Source organism: Dipodomys ordii, unplaced genomic scaffold (assembly GCF_000151885.1).
Source record: "Dipodomys ordii isolate 6190 unplaced genomic scaffold, Dord_2.0 Scaffold106, whole genome shotgun sequence".
Taxonomy (NCBI): domain Eukaryota; kingdom Metazoa; phylum Chordata; class Mammalia; order Rodentia; family Heteromyidae; genus Dipodomys; species Dipodomys ordii.
Window position 1 is genome coordinate 6705985 of NW_012267322.1, and position 27658 is coordinate 6733642.

The 27658-nt window shown below is 49.8% G+C and overlaps 1 protein-coding gene across 1 annotated transcript; it reads left to right on the forward strand.

Moving 5' to 3' along the window:
* Nucleotides 1-5109: 5109 nt before the first annotated feature.
* Nucleotides 5110-27658, forward strand: Mmp2 (matrix metallopeptidase 2). The gene is made up of 13 exons (XM_013027899.1): nt 5110-5278; nt 7868-8094; nt 8874-9022; nt 10421-10549; nt 10770-10943; nt 14152-14325; nt 14768-14941; nt 16783-16938; nt 18340-18481; nt 19732-19874; nt 21544-21703; nt 25065-25174; nt 26823-27658. Exons 1-13 carry the CDS (start codon nt 5126-5128, stop codon nt 26924-26926), a joined length of 1995 nt encoding a protein of 664 aa, XP_012883353.1. The 5' UTR covers nt 5110-5125; the 3' UTR covers nt 26927-27658.

Genomic DNA, 27658 nt, shown 5'->3' on the forward strand with positions numbered 1-27658 from the left:
ACAAACCAGAGCCAGGAGGTCAAGAGAAAATAGCTCATAAGCATGCCTTTCTAATGCCCATATATGTCCATCTTCTAACTGGGCAGGAAATTATATCCACTATCTGCTATTTCTATTTGCAGTGGGTCTCCCACTCATGCTTTATAGTCCAGACAAATATCATACAGGAAATGATCAAGGCCTCCCACTGGGCCTTTAACCAGCCCAAGCTTCTGATTGGTTGTTCTTAACCAGTCCACCATGCTCTTCCCTACTCATCACCAGATGTTCATCAGTCAGGAGTAGTCAGGGACTTGATGCAACACCTCCAGGGCTGCCTAGAACACAGGAGACAGGAACTAGCCAAGTCATCCCTGAACAGATGACTGCACTTCCCTCTGCTGTTTGTAGGCCCTCTAATAATGTTTTTTTTTCTTTTCTTATTGTTCAGCCCTGCCTCATAAGACTTCTTTCAGATTTTATCCAAAGATATATATGCACATTTCCCACCAAGGAACTGTTGCTGCTGCCTTCTCCTGGATCTGAAAACATCCCTGCCTTCTACCCCTAATGTTAATGTCCCTTGTCAGGAGGAAGTGGCCAGAGAAAGTCAGCACCCTTTTATAGCTATCAAAAGGCTGAATGTTAGTCTTCCCAGGAAAAATAGCCCCTTCCCTTTGTACTCTTCAGTGCTTGGAGCACTCCCCTAGAAGTCCCTGCCCAGCAGCTGTAAGCCAGGTAACTGGCACACCTGAAGGCAGTGGGAGGTCCCAAGGCTCTGAGGTTACTTCTGCATCCACTGTAGCCACACCTCCTCCTCACCTTTCGCTATATAATCTCTCTCCACCATTAGTTGAGCTGTTACATGCTACATCCTATGTTCTGCTCACCCTCATCTGGTGCAATCTGGTGGTTTGGTTCTACTAATAAACTCTCTTTCACTTGAACTGTGTGTTGTTCTCCTTTCCACAGCCTTTACATCTAGGCACTGGATCCCCTCCACTTCTCTTTCCGAGGGTCAGTCCACCTCCTGGCTGCCCCTCCTGGAACCCAAACTGCCAAAGGAGTCCCATGTTGGACCTCTCGCCTTTACCACTGCCGGCTACACATTCACCATACAATCTCCTATGTCTGGCCCTCTCTCTACATGCTGCATGCTACTCTACACTTCTCTGCATACCTACATCTGGTGCAGGTCCACAGTTTGGCTCTCCCAATAAATTCTTCTGCCTGAAACACATGGTCTCCTTTCAGTAACCTTTATAATACACATCCATCTACTTCCCTTAAGATTAGGGGACCAAAGTCATTTTAGAGGAAAATGAGGCAGGATAAATTAGGGAAAATGAAGTCTGGTAAAGGCAACTCAGAAACAAGATAGTTAAAAAAGAAGCACTATCTGTGCTCCAAAGAGAGATAACGGGATGCATTCCTTCCTGAGAGATGAATTTCTCACCCCAAAAATTAACATATGTTTGGCAGGATGTAACCCTTCCTGCGAGAAATGCTCCCCCAAAGTAATGAAAGGGAAGACCCCAAACATAAATAGTCAGAATGGTAAATATGATCTAGGAACTTAGAAAGTATAACAGCACCAAGAGTGATTGAGAGCACAGAAAAACACCTATCTTTTCCTGTCTTTAAGTCAGACCCCCTGCCCTTATTATACAAACACCCTGGGGGACAAAGAGCTGTGTGACTCTCCTTTAGAGAGCCCACACTCCATGTCTGTTAGCTTCCATGCCCAACTTGCTTGTTGCTTGCTTATCTGCCTAGTCAATAAAGCTCTGCCAAGTTTCCTTACTGTCGTGACTAGTCCAGAAATTCCTATTCTGCGATTGAAGTCAAGGATCTTAAGAGTCTCTACTTTTAGAGGAAAACTTCACAAATCTTTACCTGCATCTGGTCACAGCTTGAAGACAAATGAAGCAGAAACGTCTTCCAGACTTCACATCCAATTAACTAGCAAAAAGCTAATCTGGAAGGCATGGCTCAAGTAGGAAAGTGAGCAAGAAAGCTGAATGAAAGCAGAAGGCCCTAGTTGAAGTCCTGGTACTACCAGTGATGATGATGATGATGATGATGATGATGATGATGATGATGATGATACTTCTTGACTGAGGGATGATGATGATGATGATGATGATGATGATACTTCTTGACTGAGGGCCTGGGTCCTTTACCGGGGCTTCAGTAGCAAAGCACTGTGAACAAACTAGATGGCTTCAAACAATTGACATTCAAGCTGGTACAATACCAGAGGCAGGATGCTCAAATTAATGTATGCACAGAACGATGCTCTGCTTGAAGACTCCACAGAAGCATTCCTGGTTTGGCAGCTGCATTGCTCCAATCTCTGTCTCTTTAGTCACATGGGTTTCTTCCATGTCCAAAATTTTCATCATTTTCTGAGAACTCCAGTTACTGGGAAAGGTCAGGCTTCTGCTAATAGGAGCTCATCTTAGCTTGATTATACTGACAGACTTTATTTCCAAAAGAGGATATATCATGAGGTTAGGACTCAATGTGTTGCTCAGTGCTGCGTCTACCCATTTCTTGGCTATGTCGTTTTCTGTGTATGGATTGTCTGAATGATGCTGTAGTAACAAACCTATCTCTAGGTCTCAGTGATTTATTAGTTTGCTTTTCACAAACCATATTTACCACTAGATCCTGCCCTTGCTCCCTTTGAAGCTGGGATGTGTGGCCACTGTCACTGCTCTATGGGCCACGGAAGCCCCTTCTCCTGGAGTGCTTTGTCTGTACCTATTGTCCTTTCTAAATGAGAACAACACACCTTCTGGACACCAGTGCCCTTGGAATGGCGAATTGCCAAGGTTGAGAAGAGGCGCAGGCAAAGCTGCTTGTGTTCTGCCAAGGAGTCCGAATGATGTGGTGTTGTTTAAGCTCTATGTCTTAGAAAACCTTTCCAGAAAAGGTCAAAACTCTAACCAGGCAAGTGATGCAAACCAGCCCAAAGTGACAGAAGCGAGTTCCATAGCAGGCACTGGAGAGAGGTGGGGACCGTGGCAAACTTCACCCAAATGGAGCAGCCACTTCAAGGCAGCTAGTGGGGGTCATGTGGGAACTGGCACTCAGTGTTGCCAGATTTGAGGGATTTTTTTTCTTTTATTTTAAGAAAACCAGAGTGTCTGATTTTTACATAAAGCTTCCCAAATTTCAAAATGCTGTTCAGGCTGGATTCAGCCCACAAAAGGCCACGAGTTTGCAACCCAGCTTTTAGTGAGATAACTTTTTCCATTTTCACTCCCTGCTTTCTGCTCTCCAACTTGGCTTTCTAGCTGTCCACAAGACATGGCCTTGAGCCAAATGGGACTCAAGACTGTCCCCCTCCCCACCTGACTTCGGATGTACCCTCCCCCAGACATCCAAAGCTTCTCACTGGGAGGCTCAGCTCCCTCCTGTGGGGCCAGGTCCTTCCCAAGAGTTTCCACTCTCCACTGACTAGCCAGCCAGCCACAGCCTGCCGGGCAAGCCCATACTTGCCTGAAGTCCATGGAGACCAGATCTGCACTGCAGAGATCTTAGTGTCTGAGAATAGACAGTCCTCTGCCCTAAGGTCAAATTGCTGCTGCTTCTCTCAGCCCCGTGACCTTATGCTTCATATTGGTCCCTGAGGACCCCAGGCTCATCTTCCCCCTTCCCAACTGTCCCTACTGGCCTGGCCTTCCATCCATCTCCCTCACCTTTCAGGTAGAGAGAGCTTCCTCTCCCAGAGCCTCGGGCTGCAAACATTTCCCCCAAGTGCACCCCCTCTTTAGCTCCCCAAGGGTCAGCCCAGAGATCACCTCTTCCAAGAATCCTTCCCAGACTAGAATGCCTTTACTAGGTTAGAGGATGAGGTCCCCCACATCTCACCTACTGGTTGTTCCTGAGGGAAGGAGGGGCCATTCTTAAGGGACAGATACCCTGAGTGTTGTGTTCCTCACAGGAAGGGAGGAAGGGAGGGAGGGAGAAAGGGAGGAAGGAGGGAGAAAAAGGGGGCGGAGGAGGAAACAAAGGAAGGAAAGAAGAGAGGTAGAGAAGAACAGAAGGAAGAGGGAAGGAAGAAGGGATAAAGGAAGAAAGTGAAGGATGGAAGGAGAAAAGAAGGAAGGAAGAAAAGTAAGAAGGAAGGAAGGGAGGAAGAGAGGGAGGAAGGGAGGGAGGGAGGGGGAAAGAAGAAAGGAAGACACTAAAAGGAATGGAAGCAGGGATGAAGGAAGGCAGGAATAGAAGTAGGGAGGAAGGAAGGAAGGGAAGAGGGAAGGTAACAAGGACTAAGGGAAGAAAGAAAGGAAGGGAGGGAGGGAAGGGACAGAAGGAAAGGATGGTAGATAGATGGAAGGAAGAGCAGGAGGGCAGGAAGGAAGCCCACCAGATACTCCCTTTGGTAGCCCTCTCAGTCTCTCTCCATCTCACCTCTATCTCCAAGGCTCTCCAAGGCCAGGAATCTAAAATCTCAGACCAACCATGCATCAAAGCTCCTGATCATGTGTTTCTGACCACCGCTCTCCCAGCCCGGCCCTCTGACCCAGGGAGCGGGCAGAGGTCCTCACCCCGGGCCGACCCTCCAAGTACTGCTTTCCCTAAATCACTCCCTGTCCAGGCCAGCACGCGGGGCGTCCTCGGCTGTGTGCCTGGAGTGTGTGTGTGGAGGGGGCTCGAGGCCAGGCTAGTGATGATGCCAGAGGCCTGGGGTCGCTGGAGGTGGGGGAAGAAGGTGGAGACAGAAATCCGAGAAGAAAGGAGAGGGAGGGCCCGAGGCAGGGGTGGGAGGGGGGCACGTGGGGAGGGCGGAGCCGTCGGCGCCCTCCGGCCCAACAGGCCACATCTGGCGGCTCCCCCCTCCCTCCCCCCCCCCCGCCCTTGTTTCCGCTGCCCGCAGACTTCCTCCGGCGGCGGCTGGGGCTGGAAATATACAAAGGGATCGCCGGGACCTGCCGGGGAGCGACTGGAGCGCGGGCGCCCACCATGAGCCGCTGAGCCCCGCCGAGTCCCCGCCACCCAGCCAGCGGGATCCTTGGGACGCGGCGGGCGCCGAGCTCAGAGCCAGCGCCAGGCAGGCGGCGAAGGCCACCGCGGGGGACCCCAGCACCGAGGCACCGACCCCCCCGAGAGAGGCGCAGAGCCCCGCAGCGCGGCCATGGAGGCGCCCGTGGCCCGGGGAACGCTGGCGCGCGCCCTGCGCGCCCTCTGCGTTTTGGGGTGCCTGTGGGGCCGTGCCGCCACCGCGCCTTCTCCCATCATCAAGTTCCCCGGCGATGTCGCCCCCAAAACGGACAAAGAGCTGGCGGTGGTGAGTTGCTACGCTGGCTGCTTCAGCGAGCCAAGTTCAGACCAACTTTGGAGAAGGACCGGGCCACTGCCGTCCTTGTTGGGGCACATGGCGTGGGGACGGGGCTTCCTCAACACCTCCAGGGCGGGGGTGGGGGCTTGCAGGCCGATGTGGTGGGGGGCAGGCGGAGATCGTTTTTTGTAAGTGGAGGGAAGGAGTCTGTGCTTGGATAAACAACTTGGCAAACTTCGGAAGACCCACTGAGCCCACGGGGTGCTTTGGCCAAGGTAGGGGAAGGCATTTTGGGTAAATAAGGAGGACCTTGTACAGGGTCTGGGGGATTTGGTAAATGGAGAGCTTTGTAAAAGACCTTTGGACACATCTGGAGAGCTGGCATCGGATTCCTGAACTAGAGAACCCGCAGGCCTTTAGGCAAACAACTTAAGGGGTCTCTTCACAGTAGGGACTTGGGGAAGGGGAGGCCGGGGCTTCAGCCCATCACTTGCATAAGCTTTTCCACGTATGAGGATGTGCAGAGAAAAGCTTGGCAAACTTTTGGGAACCTCTGGCACTCATCTGGAGAGGGGCCCTCAGTAAGCAGCTGGAGGGGACCAGGACTCAGAGCCAAGGAGGGAAAGCAGAAAGCTCATCTTTTCCAAACCGGCTTAATGTGCAAGCTGGTCAGCAGGTCAAGGGTGAGCCCCCGGAAAGTTTCCTCGAACTTCCCAAGAACGGTCTGAGGACAAGGAGAGAGAGGCAGGGGCAGGACCAGGAAGGCCCTGGCGCGTGGGGCGGGGGCGGACTGAGCCTGGTCTGGGGTCGGCCAGCGGCCAGAGAGCCCTCCTCCCTCCTGGGCCAGGCTCCAGGACTGAGGTTCAGATGTTGTTTTGAGAAGGAGGCGCAGCATGCACGCCTGACTCTGAGGGAAACCCTGGCCTGGCCCAGCCCGGCCGCAGTGTTGCATAAGCCAGGCTGAGAGGCCACTGAAAAGCTGTACCCTCAAAGATGTGCTGCCAGATCCTAGGCGGCCTCATCTTCATGGATTCATCTACTCCAGAAATCCAGTTCCCTCCAGCCAGCATCGTCCCCAGCCTGTCCAGAACCTGGCTCCAGGGTTCTCCAGGGACCCCTTCACTACAGAACCCAGGCCTGCCCGCTTACTTTCTCTGTGGCTAGATGGATTGGGAGATCTCTGGACAGGCTGAGGGACCCACTTCTTTCCAAGGATCAGTCATAGTAATGGGGGGGCGTTGGCAGGGAGAGTGGAGTTTTGTCACCTGAGTGTTCCTCCCCTACCCCACTTCTGCAGCCTGAGGAAATCCATTGTTGCCTACAGACCTCACATTAGGGGCTTGAGGAGGAGGGAGGGGGTTTCATATTTCGATTATTTGGCCTCAAATCTCAGAGTAAGAGCACCAACCCTTCAGGGTTGTCAACCTTGAGCAAATGCTTTACTTTCTCCTGCAAATAGTGGGTAATGGTAATATCACTGGTAAATAATGGGTAATAATGGTACCTATCTGAGGGTAATCTTGGACACTTGGAAAGGTGCCTGGCACTTGATAATCAACATAAGCTATTGTCACTATATTTTATATCCACTTTTCTGCCTTTCCTGACTACCCCTAACAAGTCTGGGGCTTCAATCATGTGATCTGGCTCCTCTCAGCATTCCAACACAGCTTTTTTCTCTTATTTAACACTGTGCTTCTTTGGGACCTCTCAGCTTTCCTGCATTGGGAATTGAACCTAGCTACATGGAAGGTACCAAAACAATACATGCTGTAATGAATAAATCAAGTTGGGTGGCTGATGTCCTACCTACGAGGATGTATTTGATTTTGGTCCCATTTTGGACAAGAGCCCTTGGAGGACTGGACCACTTTATAGAAATGGCAGGGCCAGCCAGGTGCCTGTGGCTCATGCCTGTAATCTTAGCTAATCAGGAGGCTGAGATATAAGGATCATGATTTGAAGTCAGTCTGGGCTGCCTCAGAAAAAAAACTGAAGTGGCATTGTGGCTCAAGTGGTAGAATGCTAGCCTTGAGCAAAAAAGAAGCTCAGGGATAGCACCCAGGCCCAGAGTTTAAGGCCCAGGACTGGCAAAACAACAACAACAAAAAGAAACGGCAGAACCAGGATTTGGACCTAGGTCTGCTGCCAGAGCCCATATACACAACCTTTGAAGCAACAAATAAGCCCAGCCAACCTCCCCAGCTGCTGGGTGGCTAAATGCAACCACAGCAGTAAAGGGAAGGATGCTGCTGGAGCACTATGGTTCTAGCCTGGGCTCTGGAGCTACAGTTCCAGTGTCTAATCTAGATCATTTCTCAACCTGTCTGTGCTTCAGTTTCTTCCTCAGTAGGCAGTAATAATTTTTACATGCACTTTGAGTTATCATGGGCAATAAATAAGTTAACGTGTCCTGACAGGGTAACTATGTTTCTCAGCTTGTGGAGGACAGAGCTGGTTTGGGAGCCTAAGACGACTCCTAGAGTCATTCTATCCTGTGTGGATTAGGGGTTGGGTGGGGACAGGATATAGCAGCCAACTTTAATCAATGCTGTGCCCTTCCATTGTGAGTCCTTAGTCTGCATTTGCTTCTTCCAGCAATACCTGAACACCTACTACGGCTGCCCCAAGGAGAGCTGTAACCTGTTTGTGCTGAAGGACACCCTCAAGAAGATGCAGAAGTTCTTTGGGCTGCCCCAGACAGGTGAACTTGATCAGAACACCATTGAGACCATGCGGAAGCCACGCTGCGGTAACCCAGATGTGGCCAACTACAACTTCTTCCCCCGAAAGCCCAAGTGGGACAAGAACCAACTCACATACAGGTGCTGGGGCCTGGCTGGGGGGGAGGGACATGACTCACCCAGTGCCTTGCCTTTGCCCCACTCTGGACAACTGGACATCTGTAGGAGTTTAGTGAATGGAGGCAGACAGAGCTGGACTTGAGTCCCACTTTCCCTAACCATGTAGCATTGGGCTTCTTGCTTGTCAGCACTCTCAGCATTGGCTTTCCAGTCCGCAAATTGGGGCTAAAATTTTCTTCCTTGTAGGATGTTCGAATAGAAATAAAGGTTTTCCATAATGATCAGCATATAGCCAAGAGCACAATAAATGTTAGCTATGGTTATTGTTAGGTGGGTTGTTGGAGCAGGCAGAGGAAGCTTGATTGGTTGCTAATTGGATGCTTATATTATAAAGTTGTAGCAGTTATAATTGGGCTAAGTGCTCTGCTCTGTATAACTGATACTAGATTCCAAGGATAAAGTCTCTGTCCTGCTCCATAATGCACTGCTTATTCCCCCGTCCCGACACCTTCCCCTCCTTCCCATGCCAGATTGAAGTGAGAGCTGAGAATATTGGCTGGGTCTAACATTCCATGAAAGCTGAAGGCATTCTGGAAGAGCTCTTCTCGATGGGCTATGCTCACCATGCACACATACCTGCACAAACATGCATGCGTGCTCACCTGCAACCACCCATGCAATGCTCGTGCACTTTGCACACATACTCCAATTGCATTGCACACATACACATAATCTTGTATATTGTTCAAGTACATTTATATGCATGCGTGCACAATCACATGCATTTTTGTCTTCTCTAGGATCATTGGCTACACACCTGACCTCGACCCAGAGACGGTAGATGATGCCTTTGCTCGGGCCTTCCAAGTGTGGAGTGATGTAACCCCTCTACGGTTTGCTCGCATCCATGATGGAGAGGCTGACATCATGATTAACTTTGGTCGCTGGGGTAAGCAGAAGAGGTGCTGGTAGGGATTGTATGGATATTAGAGAGACATGCCTAGAGTAGTGAGTGTAGACACTGTTGGTGGCTTAGACAGGGGCAGCAGGTTCCAGTGGAGAGAGTAGATGTGAGGGCCGAGGATGTGCTGTGGTGTGACCTTGAGGAAGTGCAGACTTGAAGTGAGAAGCGTACTGTTCCAAATGGGGGCCACTAAGTGTGCATGCCTGTTTAAATCAGTTTCTAAGCTGAGTGCTGGTGGCTCACACCTGTAATCTTCAGTGCTCAGCAGACCGAGATCTAAGGATCAAAGTTCAAAGCCAGCCAAGGTAAATAAAAAAAGTCCATGAGACTTTTTTTTTTTGTCAGTCGTGGGACTTGAACTCTGGGCCTGAGCACTGTCCCTCAGCTCTTCAGCTCAAGGCTAGCACGCTACCACTTGAGCTACAGCACCACTTCTGGTTTTCTGGTGGTTTATTGGAGATAAGAGTTTCACTGACTTTCCTGCCCGGGCTGGCTTTGAACCACTATCCTCAGATCTCAGCCTCCTGAGTAGCTAATATTACAGGTGTGAGCCACCGGTGCCCAGCTCCGTGAGACTCTTATCTCCAATTAACCACCAAAAAGCCCGTAAAGGGGTTGTGGCTTAAGTGGTAGAGTGTCAGCCTTGAGAAAATAGCCAACATTGCTATGCCTTGAGTTCAAGCTCCAGTACTGGCAACAGACACACACACACACACACACCCCTCAATTTCTCAGTCACATTGGCCACTTTCTAATTGCTTAACAGCCACACAAAGTGTATGTGTGTCATCACAGAAAGTTCTGCTGGCTAATGGGTAGACCCTGAGGATCTATGACAGGAGAGTGAACGGGTCAGACACACTTGAAGCAGTGTAGACATGATAGGAAGGGGCACAGATCCTGGGCCACCATGTCCAGCCTGGTGTGAATGCTGGCAGGAACATAGACACGGAGGTAGGTGGTGTAGTATGGCAATGAGGGTAGAGGGCGGAGGCCCAGGAAGCAATGTAGACAGGAGAGTAGGTGGGTCAGGCCTCATAGCACAGTAGACTTAAGGATTAGTGTGGTGGGTGTGGATGATAGTGAGGCTTAGGTCAGGGAAGCTGGTCAGCGGTATTGACAAGAGGTAGGTGGAATAGACACCGTAGAGATGTGAGGAGCGGTGTAGACAGTACAGGTGAAGTGCAGACAGATGGAGCATGTGAACCTGAGGGAACAGTGTAAGCCACAGGACTGTAATGATCAATCAGAAAATCTCCACTGACTCCCTGCCTTCCCTCCTGGACAACTCCATAAGATGGGAAAGGGGACAGGGATCGGGCTATGGATGGGTTTCTGGGAACAGCCACCATGGCTGGAAGCTGAGCCCCAGTGTGTTTTCAGAACATGGAGATGGATACCCCTTCGATGGCAAGGATGGGCTCCTGGCTCATGCCTTTGCTCCAGGAACTGGTGTTGGGGGAGACTCTCACTTCGATGATGACGAACTCTGGACTCTGGGGGAAGGGCAAGGTAAGAGAGTACCTTCGGCATGACCCAGCCCTCTCCTCTCCTGCTCCCACAGCCACACAGACCCTGGCTCCCCTCGCTGCCAGTGTTGAGCCCTTCTACCTGCTCTAAAGGACCAGGGTGATGGGAAGGGGATTGGAAGTCACTCCCCTGGGTGGAACAGCATCCTAGCCCCTGAAGAGAGGCCTAGGGAGCTCAGAGCCCCCCCTCGTGTGCCCCACAGTGGTCCGTGTGAAGTATGGGAATGCAGATGGCGAGTACTGTAAGTTCCCCTTCCTGTTCAATGGTCGGGAATATAACAGCTGCACCGACACCGGCCGCAAAGATGGCTTCCTCTGGTGCTCCACTACCTACAACTTCGACAAGGATGGCAAGTACGGCTTTTGTCCCCACGAAGGTGAGCACGGCCCTGGCCTCCATTTTCTCTCCTAGTCTCTGAGCCTCCTTGGACTCCCACCACACCCGCATCCTCCACCTATCACAGGCCAGCATCGCCCAGGGCCCAGCCGTGCCTGACCCTCAGCCACTGTGCTAGCCACACATCACATGGTGGCAATGGAAATGGAAATGGTGGCTGGAAATGGACAGCTAGGCAGTTCTTATCACTTTCATGGGATACAGATAAAACAGCCATGAGGTTACTCAGCAATACAATCTTACAGCACCACCATTGTGTAGGTGGACTTTTTTGACTTAAAGGTCGCTTCCTTCCTATTTACTTAAGTGACTTGGTCCTTTTGCATCTCACCGTTATCAGTAATGCTGGTGAAACCATGGGTTTGAGGTGCTGTTGATTTTTTTTTCTAACATATATGAGATGAACTGAGAATTATTAAAATGCCCAGTGGCTCTCTTTAGGACCATTTTGTGTTCTCCAACCAAGATCAAGATTTTAAGGGCAGGAAGAAAAGTCTGGGTATGGATAGAAAGTCAGCGGGAAGGAGAAGGCAGGATTTAGCCCAAACTAGTACCCCACTTGGCTGGGGAATTCCAGCCCTTGTACTGATCCTGATGGCAACATTAGTGGTGAGTGTGCATGCGTGTGCGTGTGCATGTGTGTGTGAGAGAGAGAGAGAAAGAGAGAGAGAGCACTAGAGAGAGCGATCATGGGAGCAAGGCCACCAGCCTCTCAGGGCTCTGCCTTTTGTGCTCCAGGCTGTCTAATTTGGTTTTTGTTTGTTTGTTTTTGGATCCGGTTGTGGGGCCTGAACTCTGGGTCTGGGCGCTGTCCCTCAGCTCTTCAGCTCAAGGCTAGCTCTTTACCACTTGAGCCACAGTGCTACTTCCGGCTTTTTTCCTTTTTGCTTATGTGGTGCTGAGGAATCGAACCCAGGGCCTCAGGCATGCAAGGCAAGTGCTCTACCACTGAGCCACCTTCCCAGCCCCCCAGGCTGTCTAATTTGTGTGTTAATCCTTCTGTTTACAATAGAGGCACCAGACTCCTCTCAGTATTTGTGTGTTTCACAATGTTTGAAACTTCGTTTTTTTCAGAGATTTCTACCATCCAGGGCAATAAAAGTTTAATTTTTTTAAAAAAATGTCCCTGACACAATTTATAGTCAATCCATCATAAAATACTAGTATAAGAGCTTTGTACAAGATTGCATCCTGATATCTGATGGCCATCTAGAAATCAAGCCAAGAAGAATTTAAGAAGAATGGGAGAAAAAAGCATTAAAAAAAAATCTTAATACCTTCTGCCTCACCTCATAAAAGCCCTTCAGTCTCTCTAGATTAAAGAGTCTCCCATCTTTTTTTTTTTTTGGTCCGGTCATGGGGCCTGAACTCTGGGCCTGGGCACTGTCCCTCAGCAATTCAGCTCAAGGCTAGCGCTCTACCACTTGAGCCACAGCACCACTTCCGGCTTTTTTCTTTTTGCTTATGTGGTGCTGAGGAATTGAACCCAGGGTCATGCATGCAAGGAAAGCACTCTACCACTGAGCCACCTTCCCAGGCCCCTGAGTCTCCCATCTTTTAGGCAGTAATTGTGTATATTTGTTACCCTCTCCTGTCCCTATTGCAACTGAACATGGGACATCAAGGAAAGAAACAAAAGCTTAATGATACCTTCCTGTTTACGCTTTGGGTTTGATGCTGGGATGAGCCCAAGGCCCCAGGCATGCAAGACTATCCTCAGCTGCATTCCTAACCCTGTTTATGCTTTTCTTACGGAAGCTGAGCTTGGTATTGAGTAAGCCTTTCAGCTATTGACCATCAGTAAGTCAGAAGTCTTAGATGAAAGTGTTTCCTGTATCTTGCATTTCCCAGTAGGGAGTTAAAGGCCCTCACCCTTCTGGAAGTCAGCCCCTGTGATGGGAACAGTGTGCGCTGAGAGGAGGTGTGGAAACAGTTACATTTTGTAAGTTTGGAAGGTTTGTTTCCCTGACATTGGCTGTTGGCCATTGGCCAGGTATAAGTACGCACCCACTGCATACCGCACGCACGCATTTGTTTGGGCTGCAGTGTGGGTGCTCATTACTCAGCCCCTCCTGACCGCTCAGTCATGTCTGTTCCTCCCCTTCCTGGGAAGAATGGGATCCAGGAGTGGGTCCCAGAGGAGCAGCTTCCTGGGTGGCAGCTGATGGGAGGCCAGGGAAGGAGTGTGGCCTCGGTTGAAGTTCATGCCTTTCCTCTCCCCACTTGGAAGTCACCAAGGTCTCTGGACTCAGTTTTGTCTCATCCTCGGCCCATGGTTCCTGGCACTCCAGGACAACGTCTCTTGCCGGAGGAAGGACAGATCAGTTAGGAGAGGGGCCTCGTGTCCTGGTGAAAGGCCAGGTCCTGGGCTCCAAGCTGGCTGTGGTGGAGTTAACAGGGCTGGTGAGGTCACCTCTGGCGCCGTCCTGCACAGATGGTCCTTGTTACGTACTTGTGGTTTTGCTAGTTGGCAATTCCAGAGATGAACCATTTTGTATTTGGGGTGGGTGAGGGGACAGGGGAACGGGGGTTGGGGGAGGGGGACATAAGACAGACCAGCTAGATCTTTTCTCCCTTCTTCCCCAAACTGTCTCTAGTCCTGACTCCTGACCTGGACAGGTCAAAGAGTCCTGGAATGTGTATTTGAAAGGTCTCTCAGAGATACCTCCTGCCCCTCCCTTCTCCTCTTCTCCTATTCTCCCCTCCTGTCCTCTTCCGGAAACCTAAGCAGGGTGTCCTGAAATGATCCTGGAAGAGAGAGAGAAAGAGAGAGAGAGAGAGGATTTGAAGTTTTCAGCTACAACCTTCTCTTACCCTCAGCAGTTCTGGAAGCAGCTTTCTCTGAGCCTCAGTTTCCCTGGGTAACACAAGGGAGACTTTGCAGGTCTTCTCATGATACTATTTTGAGCAATCCCATTGGTGTGAGCAGTGACCAGGCAGAGTGGACGGGGACAGGGATCTGGGGGTCCCTCCTGTGTGTGATTTCAGGCGGGATGGTCTCCCCAGGGTCCCAGGGGAGGATCCAGGTGGGCTAGGAAGCAGGCCTCCTCCAGCAGCTCAGAGAAGCAGCCCTTACCAACCAAAGGAATATGTTCTGATATTTTAGTGGGGCCATACGTTGACCAGTGTAAGCAGGTGGCCAGCCAGCCCTCGCTCAGTGCCATCTTCCCCCCCTCTTCTCATCCCAGCTCTGTTCACCATGGGTGGCAATGCGGACGGACAGCCCTGCAAGTTCCCCTTCCGCTTCCAGGGTACTTCCTACAACAGCTGCACCACTGAAGGCCGCACGGATGGCTACCGCTGGTGTGGCACCACTGAAGACTATGATCGTGACAAGAAGTATGGCTTCTGCCCCGAGACCGGTAGGCGGTGCCACCTCCCCTGTCCTGTAGGGCCCTCCATCCTAATGCCTGACAGACAACCCCTGCCCCTCCCAGCCTCCCTTTTCTCCCCCACACCCAGCACCAGGGTGCCGGGTCCCTCACCTCAGCCACAGGACACTGGGTTTCAGCCTCAGCTTTTAGACTTCATAATCTCCGCAAGCCTGCCTCAGTTTCCCCAACACAGTGGGAGTAGGTGGCCTGGATGGTGCATGCAGGGTTACTCGTGTGTATGTGTGTGTGTGTGTGTGTGTGTGTGTGTGTGTGTGTGTGTGTGTGTGGTGTGAAAACGCTTCATTCGGTGCCAGGATGGAGCAGGTACTGAGCAAGTGTAGGTTGTTAACGTCCTGGTCACCATTGCGCCCTTACAGATGGTGGCAGTGGTTCCTGTGCTGTCTCTTAACCCGTGTCCCTCTTCCCACAGCCATGTCCACCGTGGGTGGGAACTCAGAAGGTGCCCCCTGTGTCTTCCCCTTCACCTTCCTGGGCAACAAACACGAGAGCTGCACCAGCGCCGGCCGCAGCGATGGGAAGTTGTGGTGTGGGACCACTTCCACCTACGATGATGACCGGAAATGGGGCTTCTGTCCGGACCAAGGTATAGCATCTGGGCTTTGGACAGAGGTGAGGGATACATCCCACACCTGCTTGGAAGCTTTGAGGCTCCCCCCACGTCCAGCTCATACACACACACACACACACACACACACACACACACACACACACACACACACACAGAGGCAGGGACAGAGTACCCACAGACCTGCCCATCAAGCAGAGACCCCGCCCAGCGTCAGTGAGTACAGGGTCCCTCCTTTATCCTACCCATGCAGGCAGGGCTACAACTCCAAAATACACCCATATACCCCAATCCTAGGTGGATACACCCTCCTGGTTTCCATGCTTGCACTGTAGGTTCTTCTCCTGGCATGCTGTTACTACAAAAATGTGCCCTTCGCTTTAGTCTTACCCTGCTACAGAGATGCCCTCAAGTTTCTGGGCAGGCAGTGGGTGAGAAGGAGCAAGATATAGCCCTACACTGAGCCCTATGCTAACCCAACCCATCAGCTCTGTCATCTGCCCAGGAGAACAGGGATTCCTCATCTGTGCTGGATGCCCATGACACAATCACTAGGCCTACTCTCTGCCCTCCAGGCTTTGAATTGGCTAAGGGAGTGACCAGGATGGCTCAGGAACTTACTGTGGCCAATGCCCTTAGCCACACACACATGTGGGCACCCTCTTGTCTGTAAGGCCCAGGGACATTAGGCTTAAAGGTCTCAGGCAATCGATGGTCAGGTGAGGGGCAGCCCAGGGCCTGCCAGGATGAGGTCAGCCTTTTCTCCATGCTATTTTCAGTCTTATGCACATTCAGATGAATGTGGTGAACGCCACACCTTTACATAGAACGGATATTCGTTTCCTTTGCCTGCCAGACTGGTGGCTTACAACAAGAAGTGACTCCTTCCTGCTTCTGGAGAGCTACAATCCAGATGTTGATGGGGCTGTGCTGCTCCTACAGGCTCCTGTTTCCTCCTCCCTCTGTCTGTGCCTTATTTCTATGCCTCCTTTCTTAAAACATGTTTGTAATATTGGATTGAGGGCCCACGCTAGTATGTCATCTAGTTAACTTCCATCTGAATTGCATCTGCAAAAGACTCTATACCTGGAGTTAAGGCTTGAATTTTTTTTTCTTTTACTGGGGTTTGAACTCAGGTCCTCATGCTCACGATGCTAGCATTCTACCATGTGAGCCCTACTTCCTATAGGCCTGCTTTTTGCTGGTTACTTTTTGGAGATGGTACCTAGCCACCTTTTTTGATCGAGTCAGCTCCAATCTGCAGTCTTCTAGATCTCAGCCTCCTGAGTTGCTTAGATTACAGTAGGCATGGGCCACCAGCGCCTGTCTTTTCTGGAAAGCCATAATTCAGTCCACTGAAGGTGCGTGATGTGGAGTTTGTCTGCTGCCTGTGGCTGAGCCTACACATCCAGTCCAAGTAGTGATAGTTTTTATCGTTTTCCTGGAGGACAGAAGTGATGGAGCCATGCCACCAGCCTGTTCCTTACCTCTTTGGAGACCCTGAGAAGTAGGTTTCATCTCTTACTTATAGAGAGACACAGACAGCCAGGAAGCTGGATTTTTAACAAATGGGGCCTTGGGAAGTTGACTGTCAGATGTTTCTATTCTTTCTCTTTTAAGACATGGCTGCCTGCTCTGGGAAGGGGAAAGAGACTTAACTCTACTTAAAAGCAACAGGCATAGTGCATCAATCCCAGAATTCCCAGGATGAGGAAAAAGCAACACATGTGCCAATCCCCATGGTTTAACCCCACCGGGGATGAGCGGGTAGGTATCCCCAGGTGTCCCTCATTGGAGCCACCTCCCAACTCATGTCCTCTCTCTCCTGTCTTCTGCCCTGTCCCTGCGGTGGCCTCCAGGGTACAGCCTGTTCCTGGTGGCAGCCCATGAGTTCGGCCATGCCATGGGACTGGAGCACTCACAAGACCCAGGGGCTCTGATGGCGCCCATTTATACCTACACCAAGAACTTCCGCCTGTCCCATGATGACATCAAGGGCATCCAGGAGCTCTACGGTAAACCCCAGCTCTGAGGGGCCCTGGGGAGGCCCAGGGAGTGGGAACCATTGAAGGCCCTGTAGCCTGGAATGCCAGAGACAAGAGAAGGAGGCAGGCAGGAATGGCGATCCAGGCCTTGGAGCAATGACCCTGGCCTTCCTACACAAAGGGAGTTGTTCATGCTGCCTCCCTCTTGTCTCCTATTTCTAGAGCTCTCCATATCTAGATAAGCCATCAGTCCTGAGGAAGGTCACCTTTCTGGCTCAAGATCACCCAGGGTAAAGCAACCAGGTGCGGTTTAGGGTATAGGAGAGGTAGCTGACTACAAGGCAGGATTTTCCATGGCGTGGGGGTAACCTTGCTAAAACAGGAGAAAAGTCTCCTCTTTTATTTTAATATGTAATGTGAGAGCAAATTCCTGGAGCCAATGCTGTGTTTATTACTAATGCTTGCAGTGAGACTAGAGTGAAAAGTCAGTCCATTTCTCTTGTCAGTTGTCATGCTTGAACTCAAGGCCTGTGTACTGTCCTTGAGCTCTTTTGCTTAAGGCTAACACTCTACCACTTTGAGCCACAGCACCACTTCTGATTTTCTGATGGTTAATTGGAGATAAGAGTCTCACAGACCTTCCTGCTTGGCTAGCATTGAACCGTGGTACTCAGATATTAGCTTCTTGAGGAACTAGGATTATGGAGGTGAGCCAATAGCACCCAGCAGTACATTTTTTTTTTTTATAAAGAAAGCACTTATACAGTAGTCCTACTGCCATTTAGACCACTCAGAATAGTGATAGTTACCTCTCATTAAGCATCAAAATCAAAAAATCATACTAGGGTTCAAAGTGATAAAGCATTAGCCTTGAACACAAAGACTCAGAGACTGCCTAGGCCCTGAGTAAGTCCTAGGACAGACACAGAGTGGCACAGAGGCTTGTGTTGGGAAACCCAGGAACACAGAAAGAATCTAATTCAAGCTCTGCCTCCTCTGCAAGAGAATGAGGAAGTTTTTACCTCCCAGGATGCAGGAATGACCCTTGAGGGGTGCCATACCATATAGCTGGTCAGATGAGAGACCTCTTGATTGCCCTGGCTTTTGTGGGCAGAAGAACTGAAACTTGGGGTTGAAGCTTTTGGGTGATCCACATTTCTTAGCCTGTTATCTCATCTCTGCAATGAGAGTGATAAAGCTGGGGATAGAGCGGTGTTGGATCCAGGGCGCATCTGTGAGGAGCGCTCACACAGAAAGAGGGATTATAATACTGTGTTTTCTCCTCACTCCTGTCCGAGCCCAGGCATCTTTGCTACTGAACTTACGTGAAGTCTGAAGGCTCTTCCTTCTGACTATAACACGTTGGGTGGGCAGCCCTGGGAGACCTAGGAGCTGGGGAGAATCTTAAGGCCTGATGTCCCCCTTTGCTAGGAGCCTCTCCTGACACCGACGTTGATGTGGGCACTGGCCCCACACCCACGCTGGGACCTGTCACTCCTGAACTCTGTGAAAAGGACATTATCTTTGATGGCATCTCTCAGATCCGTGGTGAGATCTTCTTCTTCAAAGACCGGTAAGCTCAGGAGCTGGCTGCGTGTCCTTGCTCTTGTCCTCTGCCCCTTCTCTGTTGTTCTCGTGGCCTGAAGACCCCATTGGGGGTTTTAGTTATCTTGTGGGTCTCTCTGGCTGACTTCCTAACATGTTTCTTTGGCTTTTTCATATTCTGTGGGTCTACTAGGAATCCAGGCTTCTGGGTGCAGTCGGGGACAGGGGACACTGCCCAGGTCTCCTTCTCCTAGGGTTGTGGGGGACTCATGGCAGGTGACAGTGTAAGAGACCAAATTAAACTACACAAGTACATTAAAAGCTTCTATTTGTATTGTGTCTGAGAACATTTCAGGAGTTAAAGCAGATCACATGGCCAAGCCCAATGTCTACTCTAAATGCTGGACTGTAGGGTCACAGCCCCACAAAAGACAGACAATTTCTAAGGTAGGATGGAAGAAAGGACTGGAGGAAATTGAAGCCAGTCTCCCATTGTCCCATTGACCTTGACTGCAAATGGCCAAATTGTTCTAGGTGGAGATTGGCTGAATTATCAAGCTACAACATGAGAAGGGCCCACTTATTTGACCAAGGACTGAGACTTGTGCTAATGCCATAGTCCCGTGCCTAATGGCCAACAGTGTCAAGAATCTCATTAAAAGACCCATCCCTCTATCCCTACTTTCATTTGTCCATCATCAGTTCACCCACCTACTCATCATCCATCCATTGTTCCTTATTGATCCGTCAGTCATCCGTTATCCATCCAGCCATTCATCCATTCAGAATGTGGTTAAGGGAATGCATTCTGGAGTTGGAATTCTAAGCCTACTATGTGCAGGTGGTGTGATCATCAACAAATGAGCGAGGCTCTTCTTTGTGCCTCTGTTTCTGTGTCTCTAAACTGGGGCTAATATTCCAAGCCATCAAATGGACCAGTTATAAGTAGCAGATGAGTGCATTGCTTAGAACAATGCTTGACCCAGAGTGGGTATATTTAACACACTAGCAAGTTGCTGCTCCAATACTGATGATTTTGAGAGACTTAGAGGAGAGAGAATACAGTGTAGACAGAGGTAATCAGAGCTGGCTTTCCTGGTAGAGATGTAGATGAGGAGCAAGGGGGAACTCTGCCCTTTCTCCATCCTTCTTCAAACTCCTCCAAATTTCATCTCCCTTCTCACATCACTTGGATCTTTCTGGGTGGGTTTAGGGTGGGTGGTTAGAGTTGTAGAGTGACTCAAGGTGTGGTTTCCTATGTCTCTTTCCTGTCCCCAGGTTCATTTGGCGGACAGGGACAACGACACCAGGGGAGAAGCCCATGGGCCCCCTGCTGGTGGCCACATTCTGGCCTGAGCTCCCAGAAAAGATTGATGCTGTGTACGAAGCCCCTCAGGAGGAGAAGGCTGTGTTCTTTGCAGGTGTGTGGGACGGTCCTGCCGGCTCTCGCTGGGTTCTGCCTGGCCAAACTGCAATTCTGGGCCACTTGTGGGCACTCTTGTCTTTTAGAGATCCATCCTTGCAACACCAGTGCCCAAAGGATGGGCTGCATGGAGATTGGTCTAGATGCTCAGCACCAAATAATAGCTCAACCCACAGAGGAAATAGTTCCCTCTTTCTGCTTTGATCAGTCTTCTGATTTGTTTTTGCTGAAGAAAACCAAAATTCTCCTTTTAGTATTCACATGTTCCTAAAACATCTTCTCCAAGTTAGAGTTTTTCATCAGCAATTCTTGTTGCTTTAGTTAAAGGAAAACAAAATTGATTTGGTGGTACTGGGGTTGAACTCAGGGCCTCATGCTTGCAAGTCAGAAGCTCTGCCAACTAAGCAACTCTTCCAGCTGTTTTTACTTTTGTTATTTTTCAATTAAGTTCTTGTGTTTTTTCCCCAGAACCAGCTTCAGACTAAGATTCTCCTACTTACATTTCACATATAAATGAGATTACAGGCATAAGCCACTATGCCTGGTATTTTAGTTAGCATTTTGAATAAATTAATTGCTTTTTAAAGATTGTAAGTTAAAAACACTTAAATTTTAACTTTTAAAACATTAAAAAACTGGGAATGTGGCTTGATGAGAGAGTGCTTGCCTGGCATGCATGAAGCCCTGGGTTCAATTCCTCAGTACCACATACACAGAAAAAGCAGGAAATGGCACTGTGGCTCAAGTGGTAGAGTGCTAGCCTTGAGCTGAAGAAGCAAAGAGGCCCAGAGACAGCACCCAGGCCTTGAATTCAAGCCCAAGGACCATAAAAAAAAGTTTAAAAGGTTTAAAATTTGAACTTGAAACTTTAAAATTTCACATAACCTTATTTTAACAGAGGTTATTAATTATGATGACTGAAATTTCAAACCAGGACAGAAGCAGAGTTTTCAGTACAGGTATTTAGATAAGCAAAATAAATGTTTAAGAAATTGGTTTTGGGGGCTGGGAAGGTGCCTCAGTGGTAGAGTCCTTGCCTTGCATGCCTGAGGCCCTGGGTTCCATTCCTCAGCACCACATAAGCAAAAAGATAAAAGCCAGAAGTGGCGCTGTGGCTCAAGTGGTAGAGTGCCAGCCCTGAGCTGAAGAGCTGAGGGACAGTGCCCAGGCCCAGAGTTCAGGCCCCATGACTGGACCCCCCCAAAAAAAATATATATAAAGAAATTTGTTTTTGAAGATTTAGAAATGAACTAATTAAAAAATAGGAAGTTTATAATACTCTTTGGGGTCTCTAGAAGTGGGAAAAAATCAGAAATCATTGATCATGCAGGGTGCTTGTGGCTAGATTTTGGGAAGCTGTCTATTCAACATTTATTTGAACACATACAATGTGCTGACCTTTTCTGGGATGTAGCCCCATACTCTTGGGAACAGAATATTCAAGGAGAGACAGATGAATAGGCTATTCTGAGGGTGTGAGAGGTGACTGAGAGCCAGCCCTGTGAGGTGGGTCTCTGGGAAGATACCACTGCCTTACGGGAGGTTGCGTCACAGCCAGCCTGCTCCTGTGTTCTCTGTCCATCCCATGGTGAACAGGTGGCCACAATCCTGGCCACTTCAGCACAGCCACTAACACGTCCTGTGCTTTATTCCCCGCCCCATTCCAGGGAATGAGTACTGGGTCTATTCTGCCAGTACCCTGGAGCGAGGGTATCCCAAGCCTCTGACGAGCCTGGGGTTGCCCCCTGATCTCCAGCGAGTGGACGCAGCCTTTAACTGGAGCAAGAACAAGAAGACATATATTTTCGCAGGAGACAAATTCTGGAGGTAAGGGAGGTTGGGAGGCAGGATGGCCGAATAGGTGTCTGTGTAGGTCAGCACATGCTAGAGTTTGACGCCTCCTGGGTCAGGCTTTGAGGTTGGTAAGCTGTGGGTGCTCTGCTCTGATCTCTCTTCTGAGAAACTGTTAACTGCTGGTAGAATCGTTGATTCCCTCCTCTTGGTTCTGAAGTTGACCTTGGCAGGAGACTCATAGCAGAGGGGCTGGAAGAGGCAGAGTGGCTGTCTGTGGACAGTTGTTAGGTTTCTCCTTTGCACAGGTGGACACTTGGCTGTAGGAAGGTTAAGTGCTTAGCTTAGAGTCACCCAGCCAGGTAATGGAAGATTGGGCTTTGACCCCTGGTGTTCAGGCTCTCAGAGGGCAAGCCAGCCTTCACTGTACTGTACCTGATGCTGTGGAGTCAGGGAGATACAAGGGAATGGAGGCTAGAACTGGAGGAGACTCCGTGAAGAAAATTGAGAGGGGCTACAAGGCTGCTCACAGCAACCAGCCTTGAAATTAGGCCCACTGACAATGGTCACAGACAGGTAGAGAAGTTGGGAAGTAGGTAGCTCTGTTCTAGGCCATCTAAAGGGAGGGGTTCAGTTGTGAGAGGTCATAGACAAGCGCCCATTACCCAGGAGCCGCTGGGGAGAGGCAGCCAAAACCTCAGAGATTCAATCTTGACTCTGCACACATTCCAGACGAGGCAACTGAGCCCCAGAGAAATGAACTAACAAGGATAAGTTGTGTGACTCTAAGTGTGTTGGCATAGAGCGGGGATGACAGTTGCTTCTGTCCTCTTCCCAGTGCCCTGCCATTGTACCCAACAGTCATTTAACCAGTGGAAGGAAGAGTGTCTTTCCATCCTTTCCCTTTTGCCGTCCCTGTCCATGTTCCTTCTGTGGCTGCCTCTCCATCTGGGCACTTAGAGGGCACTACTGAGGCCGTAGTCTGCTGTCCCCAACTTCCTGCTTCCCCCAAGCCCCTGTGTCCTTCCCACTCCCCTCCTCTTGCCACCACCCCGCCTCCCACTGCCCTAATTTAGAAGCTACTTATGTCCCAGGCCTGCTAGTGTCAAGGTAGAATTCTGGACACATGGCTAAGCCACTTAGCAGCCTAAGCTGATTGAGTATCACCAGCTTCAAGAAAGAAAAGCAGTCATCCAGGGAACTACAGAGCAGGCCTTCTGCCCACAAGGGTCCAGAGCATCCCAGGGCATGCTCACATCCAGAGAAAGGCATCTCAGATCTCCCAGGCCCTCCACGGCTCCAGATCGCAGAACCATGGCAATGGCAATGTTAGGTTCAAAAGGCCCCGGTGTCTCCCCTGCAGTGTGGGAAGGACTTTCACAGTCACTGTCTCTCACACAGATCCTGTGTGTGTATACACAGGAATAAATGTGTCCCTCTGAGTCTACCCATGCATATTTAACTTCTCCTCTGTGCTGGGCACTGAGCTGTGTGCTGGGGAGACAGTAGATGGACAATGGTTCTGCTTTGTTCTTGTGGAACTTCCGGCGGAGTGAAGGAGACAGACTCTCCCACGTTTGAATCAGTAATGTGACTGTCTCCACAGGCTGTGCCCAGCCCCAGGCTGAGGCTGCACATGTCACCTGGATTTCTCTTCTAAGGTAGATACTGTCATCAGGGTCACTTTGCAGATCAAGGACATGGCAGCCAAAGTGGGTCAAGGACACTTGTAGAAAATCTGGGATACCAATGGCTGTGTTTTTACACCTAGTCGACACTGTACCCCTTACTGCTACAGATGAGAAGCTTCATGAAGCCTTTTAGAGCAGTCAGTGTGTTAGCTTAGGGGTACCACTGTTCAAAATGATGGAGACAGGCATGAGATGAAGAGTATCCCCTTCAGAGCCCGTATCACACCACTACACTGTGTTCATCCTGAGAACATGTCAGTTACCTTCTCTGAGCCCAGTCTCATTTCGACAGAGGGGTGATTGAGGGATGTCCTCTCCTACCTGCTTGGGGTAGGATGAGGAAAAGCCATGATATCTCCTCCGTGCCATCATAATTCAGAGTGATGTTGTCTAAGGGATTGGTGGAGGTGAGGTATATGGGGGTATGGTGTTTCAAGCCAGGAAACATGATTCTGCCAGCCCTGAGTGTGAGGAAGGAGATTCTGCAAGTAGTTTTCTGACCTGACTAGAGTTAGGAAGGCTTTTTTGGTAGTTCCGGTGGGGGGGTTGGGCTGAGCACAGATCCCTATAGAAGGATGCCTCGGGAAAAGCTACTGTTAGGGTCCATGGTGGAAGTGGGGCTGACCATGAGGAAGAATAGAGTCAGCTAGGAAACACCACAGAAAGAAAAGCTTGGTCATTTCCAGGTATGTCCAGAGAATTTGCTCTACAAGGACATATTTGGTCATTTACTAAAAGATCCACAGGTACTTTGTGAGAGCTCCTTAAATAATTGTAGTGGAAGGAATAGATTGAGGCTACACAGAGAAGCCAAGGAATCCTGACAACAGGATATAAGGTGTTTTAGCTGCTGGGCATGGTAGTGCACATCTGTAATCCTAGCTATTCAAAAGGAAGAGGTAGGATGATCACGGGTCAAAGCCAGCCTGAGCAAAAGTTAGTGGAATGCCTTCATCTGATAAACAACCTAAAAGCCAAAGGACTGGAGTCTGGCTGTAGTGCCCGAGTTCTGCTTAGCAAGTGCAAAGACCCCGATTTCATCTCCTATAAAATGTTCTCCCAAACATAACATAAAACAGTAGAGGTGTCATGAGCCTGGGAAAGCATGCCAGCTCAGTTATTTACTTGAATTAAAGGGAGTACCCAGGTTCCCAACATGCAGCTGCAGGCAGGGCTGAGGTGGTGGGTAGGCTGCCCTGTGACTCACAGGCCTTGGGCTCACACCTGCCATCCTGCATTGCAACCTCATTCCCCCAGCCATTGTCATCTTCCAGCTGTGGCCTGTCATCTCCCCTTGGCAGATGAAACAGCCACCATTTGTTCAAACCATACAGGGAAAAATCTGTCGGGCAGGTCCCTGTCCCTGGATGCCTGGTCCAGTGCCTCCTAGACTTCAGCAGGGATCCGAGTTTACAAGGAACTAACATTTCCCAAATACTAATGACCAGACATGGGAACAGACACTTCGCATGTATACTCAGGCAGAAATCATAGGATTGTTTTTACACAACTACCCTAAATCATGTAATTAGTAAGTAGTGGTGTTGGGAGTCAGACCTAAGTTGGACTCTGGGCCCTCCCACTACTGCCACAGGCCTCCCTGACAGGCTGGGTCTAGTTTCCCAGACCCACCCAGGGTCATCATCTGGGCTCTCTACTCCACGATGAGGGAAACCAGCAGGTACACCGAGTCCCTTCCTTTACAGATACAATGAGGTGAAGAAGAAGATGGATCCTGGCTTTCCCAAGCTCATCGCAGATGCCTGGAATGCCATCCCTGATAACCTGGATGCTGTCGTGGACCTTCAGGGCAGCGGTGAGCTAGCTACCCAGTCCTCTTTTTGCTTTCTAGCAGTCCCACCTCCCGCCCCCGACCCCCGCCTGCCTGCATACACTCCTTCATTGTGTAGGACAAGCACTGCTGCACTCGGAAAACAAACCAGCCCTTTCAGCCAGTGCTGGGAAGGCATCCAGCCCCTCTGGCCCCTGCTCACCCAAACCAGGCTCCAAGGCGGTAAGACCTAGAAAGGCCCCTTGCAGCTGCAGAGCCTGGAGCCAGGACTGAGGAGGGGGCAGGAGGCCCCCCGAGGGTGAAGAACATGGCCTGGTGCCTGAATTTGTTCTGAGATTTGATCCAGGCCCTGTAGGGTTTTCAGGAGGCCTTGAGACCACTTCCCATTAGCAGAAAGATGGTTGTTTGAGACAAAGCAAACTTTGTCAGGCTCGGTTGCTTGTGTGGCAAATCTTCTCCACTCAGCTCTGGGCTCCTTTGCTGAGTGAAACACCTCCAGTATTATCTCTAAGGAATGGAATTCAGAATTTGAAAACCATATTCCTGAGGAGGTTGCTGAGAGCTCTCTAGGGCCCTGGAAACGAGGTCAACTTGTGTTTTTAAAGATTTCAATTTGATCCCACAAAGATTGTTTTGAATCTCCACCATCTGCTAAAAGCACAGAGCTCCAAACTCCAGTGGCTAAAAGTTTCACATATGCAAGCCAAAGACAAGAAAACGCGTAACAGGTGGTAGGTTAAGAATTATCTTCAACCATACATCTACTGAGCACCTACTACATACATGGTTTTAAATAAAAAGGATCATATATGCCAGGAGAAATTCAAAGTCCAAAGCATTTAGGAGCCAGGTAAGAAGATGGTAGGGTATGGAGAGGTTTGTAATGAGATAGAGAGTACAAGGCTCACTAATTGGGCACTTGCTTCTCAGCTTCTGATGATTCAGTGCTCTCTGAAAGAATCAGGACCTAGTCTTCCTGCATACTCCTGTATATTGTTATTAAAAAGAAGCCAGAGCTGGGCACTAGTGGCTCACACTTATAATCCTATAATCCTAGCTACCCAGGATGCTGAGATTTGAGGATCATGGTTCAAAGCTGGGTAGGGCAGGAAATCTATGAGACTCTTATCTACAGTTCACTACTAATTAACTCCAGAAAGGGAGTCGTGGCTCAAAGTGGTAAAGTGCTAGCCTTGAGCACAAAAATTAAAGGACAGCACCCAGACCCTGAGTTCAAGTCCCAGGACTAGCACAAAAAGGAAAAAAAACCCTCAAAGTTCTGTAAAATCCTGTAACATTTTCAAATGTTTGCATGTTAAAACGTAAAAATAAAAGCCATCTGTAGGGGTTGATAGGGCTAGAAGCCTGCTGATTTCCTACCTCTGGTGTATGCAAAGTGCTGGACTCAGTGATTGTGCTAAGTAGAGAACTGTTACTAACGGCACTATAACCTCACCACTAACAGCATCTATAACCTCACTTAATCTCACCCAACCCTCAAAGGTTGTATGTTTATCCTTGTTTTAGAGGAGTGAGTGCAAATAGATCTGATTTATAGATTTCCCTTCAGCTTCTTTGCTATTACAGGCAGATCTCCAGGCTCCCCAGAACCTTCTGTGTGCTAGGAAGTCAGGATGGGGTGGTCACAGCTCTCTTTCTCCTCTGTCCCTAGGTCACAGCTTCTTCTTCAAGGGTGCTTATTATCTGAAGTTGGAGAACCGAAGTCTGAAGAGCGTGAAGTTTGGAAGCATCAAGTCGGACTGGCTGGGCTGCTGAGCTGGCGTGGCTACCCCAGGCCCTTTCTTGCCCCATCCCCCTGACAAACCAGGCCCAGAGTACCAGGGTCAGATAAGGAAGGAGGGGGCCTTGCATCCTGCCCTCAGCTCTATAGTTAACCAGTCTTCTCACCCTCACCTGGTAATTTAAGATTCCAGAGAGTGGCTCCTCCTTCCTGTGCCCAAGAAAGGTGCTGACTGTACTCGATCCCCGGTGCTCCTTCCCTGGAGCTCCCTCCTCTCCCAAAAAGATGTTTCCAGATTCTCAATGCAGCCCTGCTTCGGGCTGCCCTGGTGCTGCCCCCGCTTCAGACACTCCTCTCTGCACAACCTTCTGTGGCTCACAGCACCCTTGGAGCCAACAGAGACTGTCTCAACAGGGCACTGGTGGCCCAATAGCCCAATAGCAAGGGGCAGTGGGATATACAGGCATAGCCAGGTGGCATTGGCCAACTCCTGGATTCTCACTTGCTGGCCTAGGACCTTCCATACATTAGCAGTTTGCTTTGTGTGCACTTTGTTATTTTTCTTTTGATCTTTTTATTTTTATGGCGTTTCCCCGGACAGAAGGACTCAGGTTGTCTGAAGTCATCGCGCAACACATCTCAGCCCACGTAGGGATGGCTCCCTTGTTCATTCTGTAGAGTCACTTCCTCCACTGGATGGAGGAAACCCAAGCCATGTGCAGCCCTCTCCGCCTCTCCCTTCCACAGTTCCCCATGGGAAATGGCAA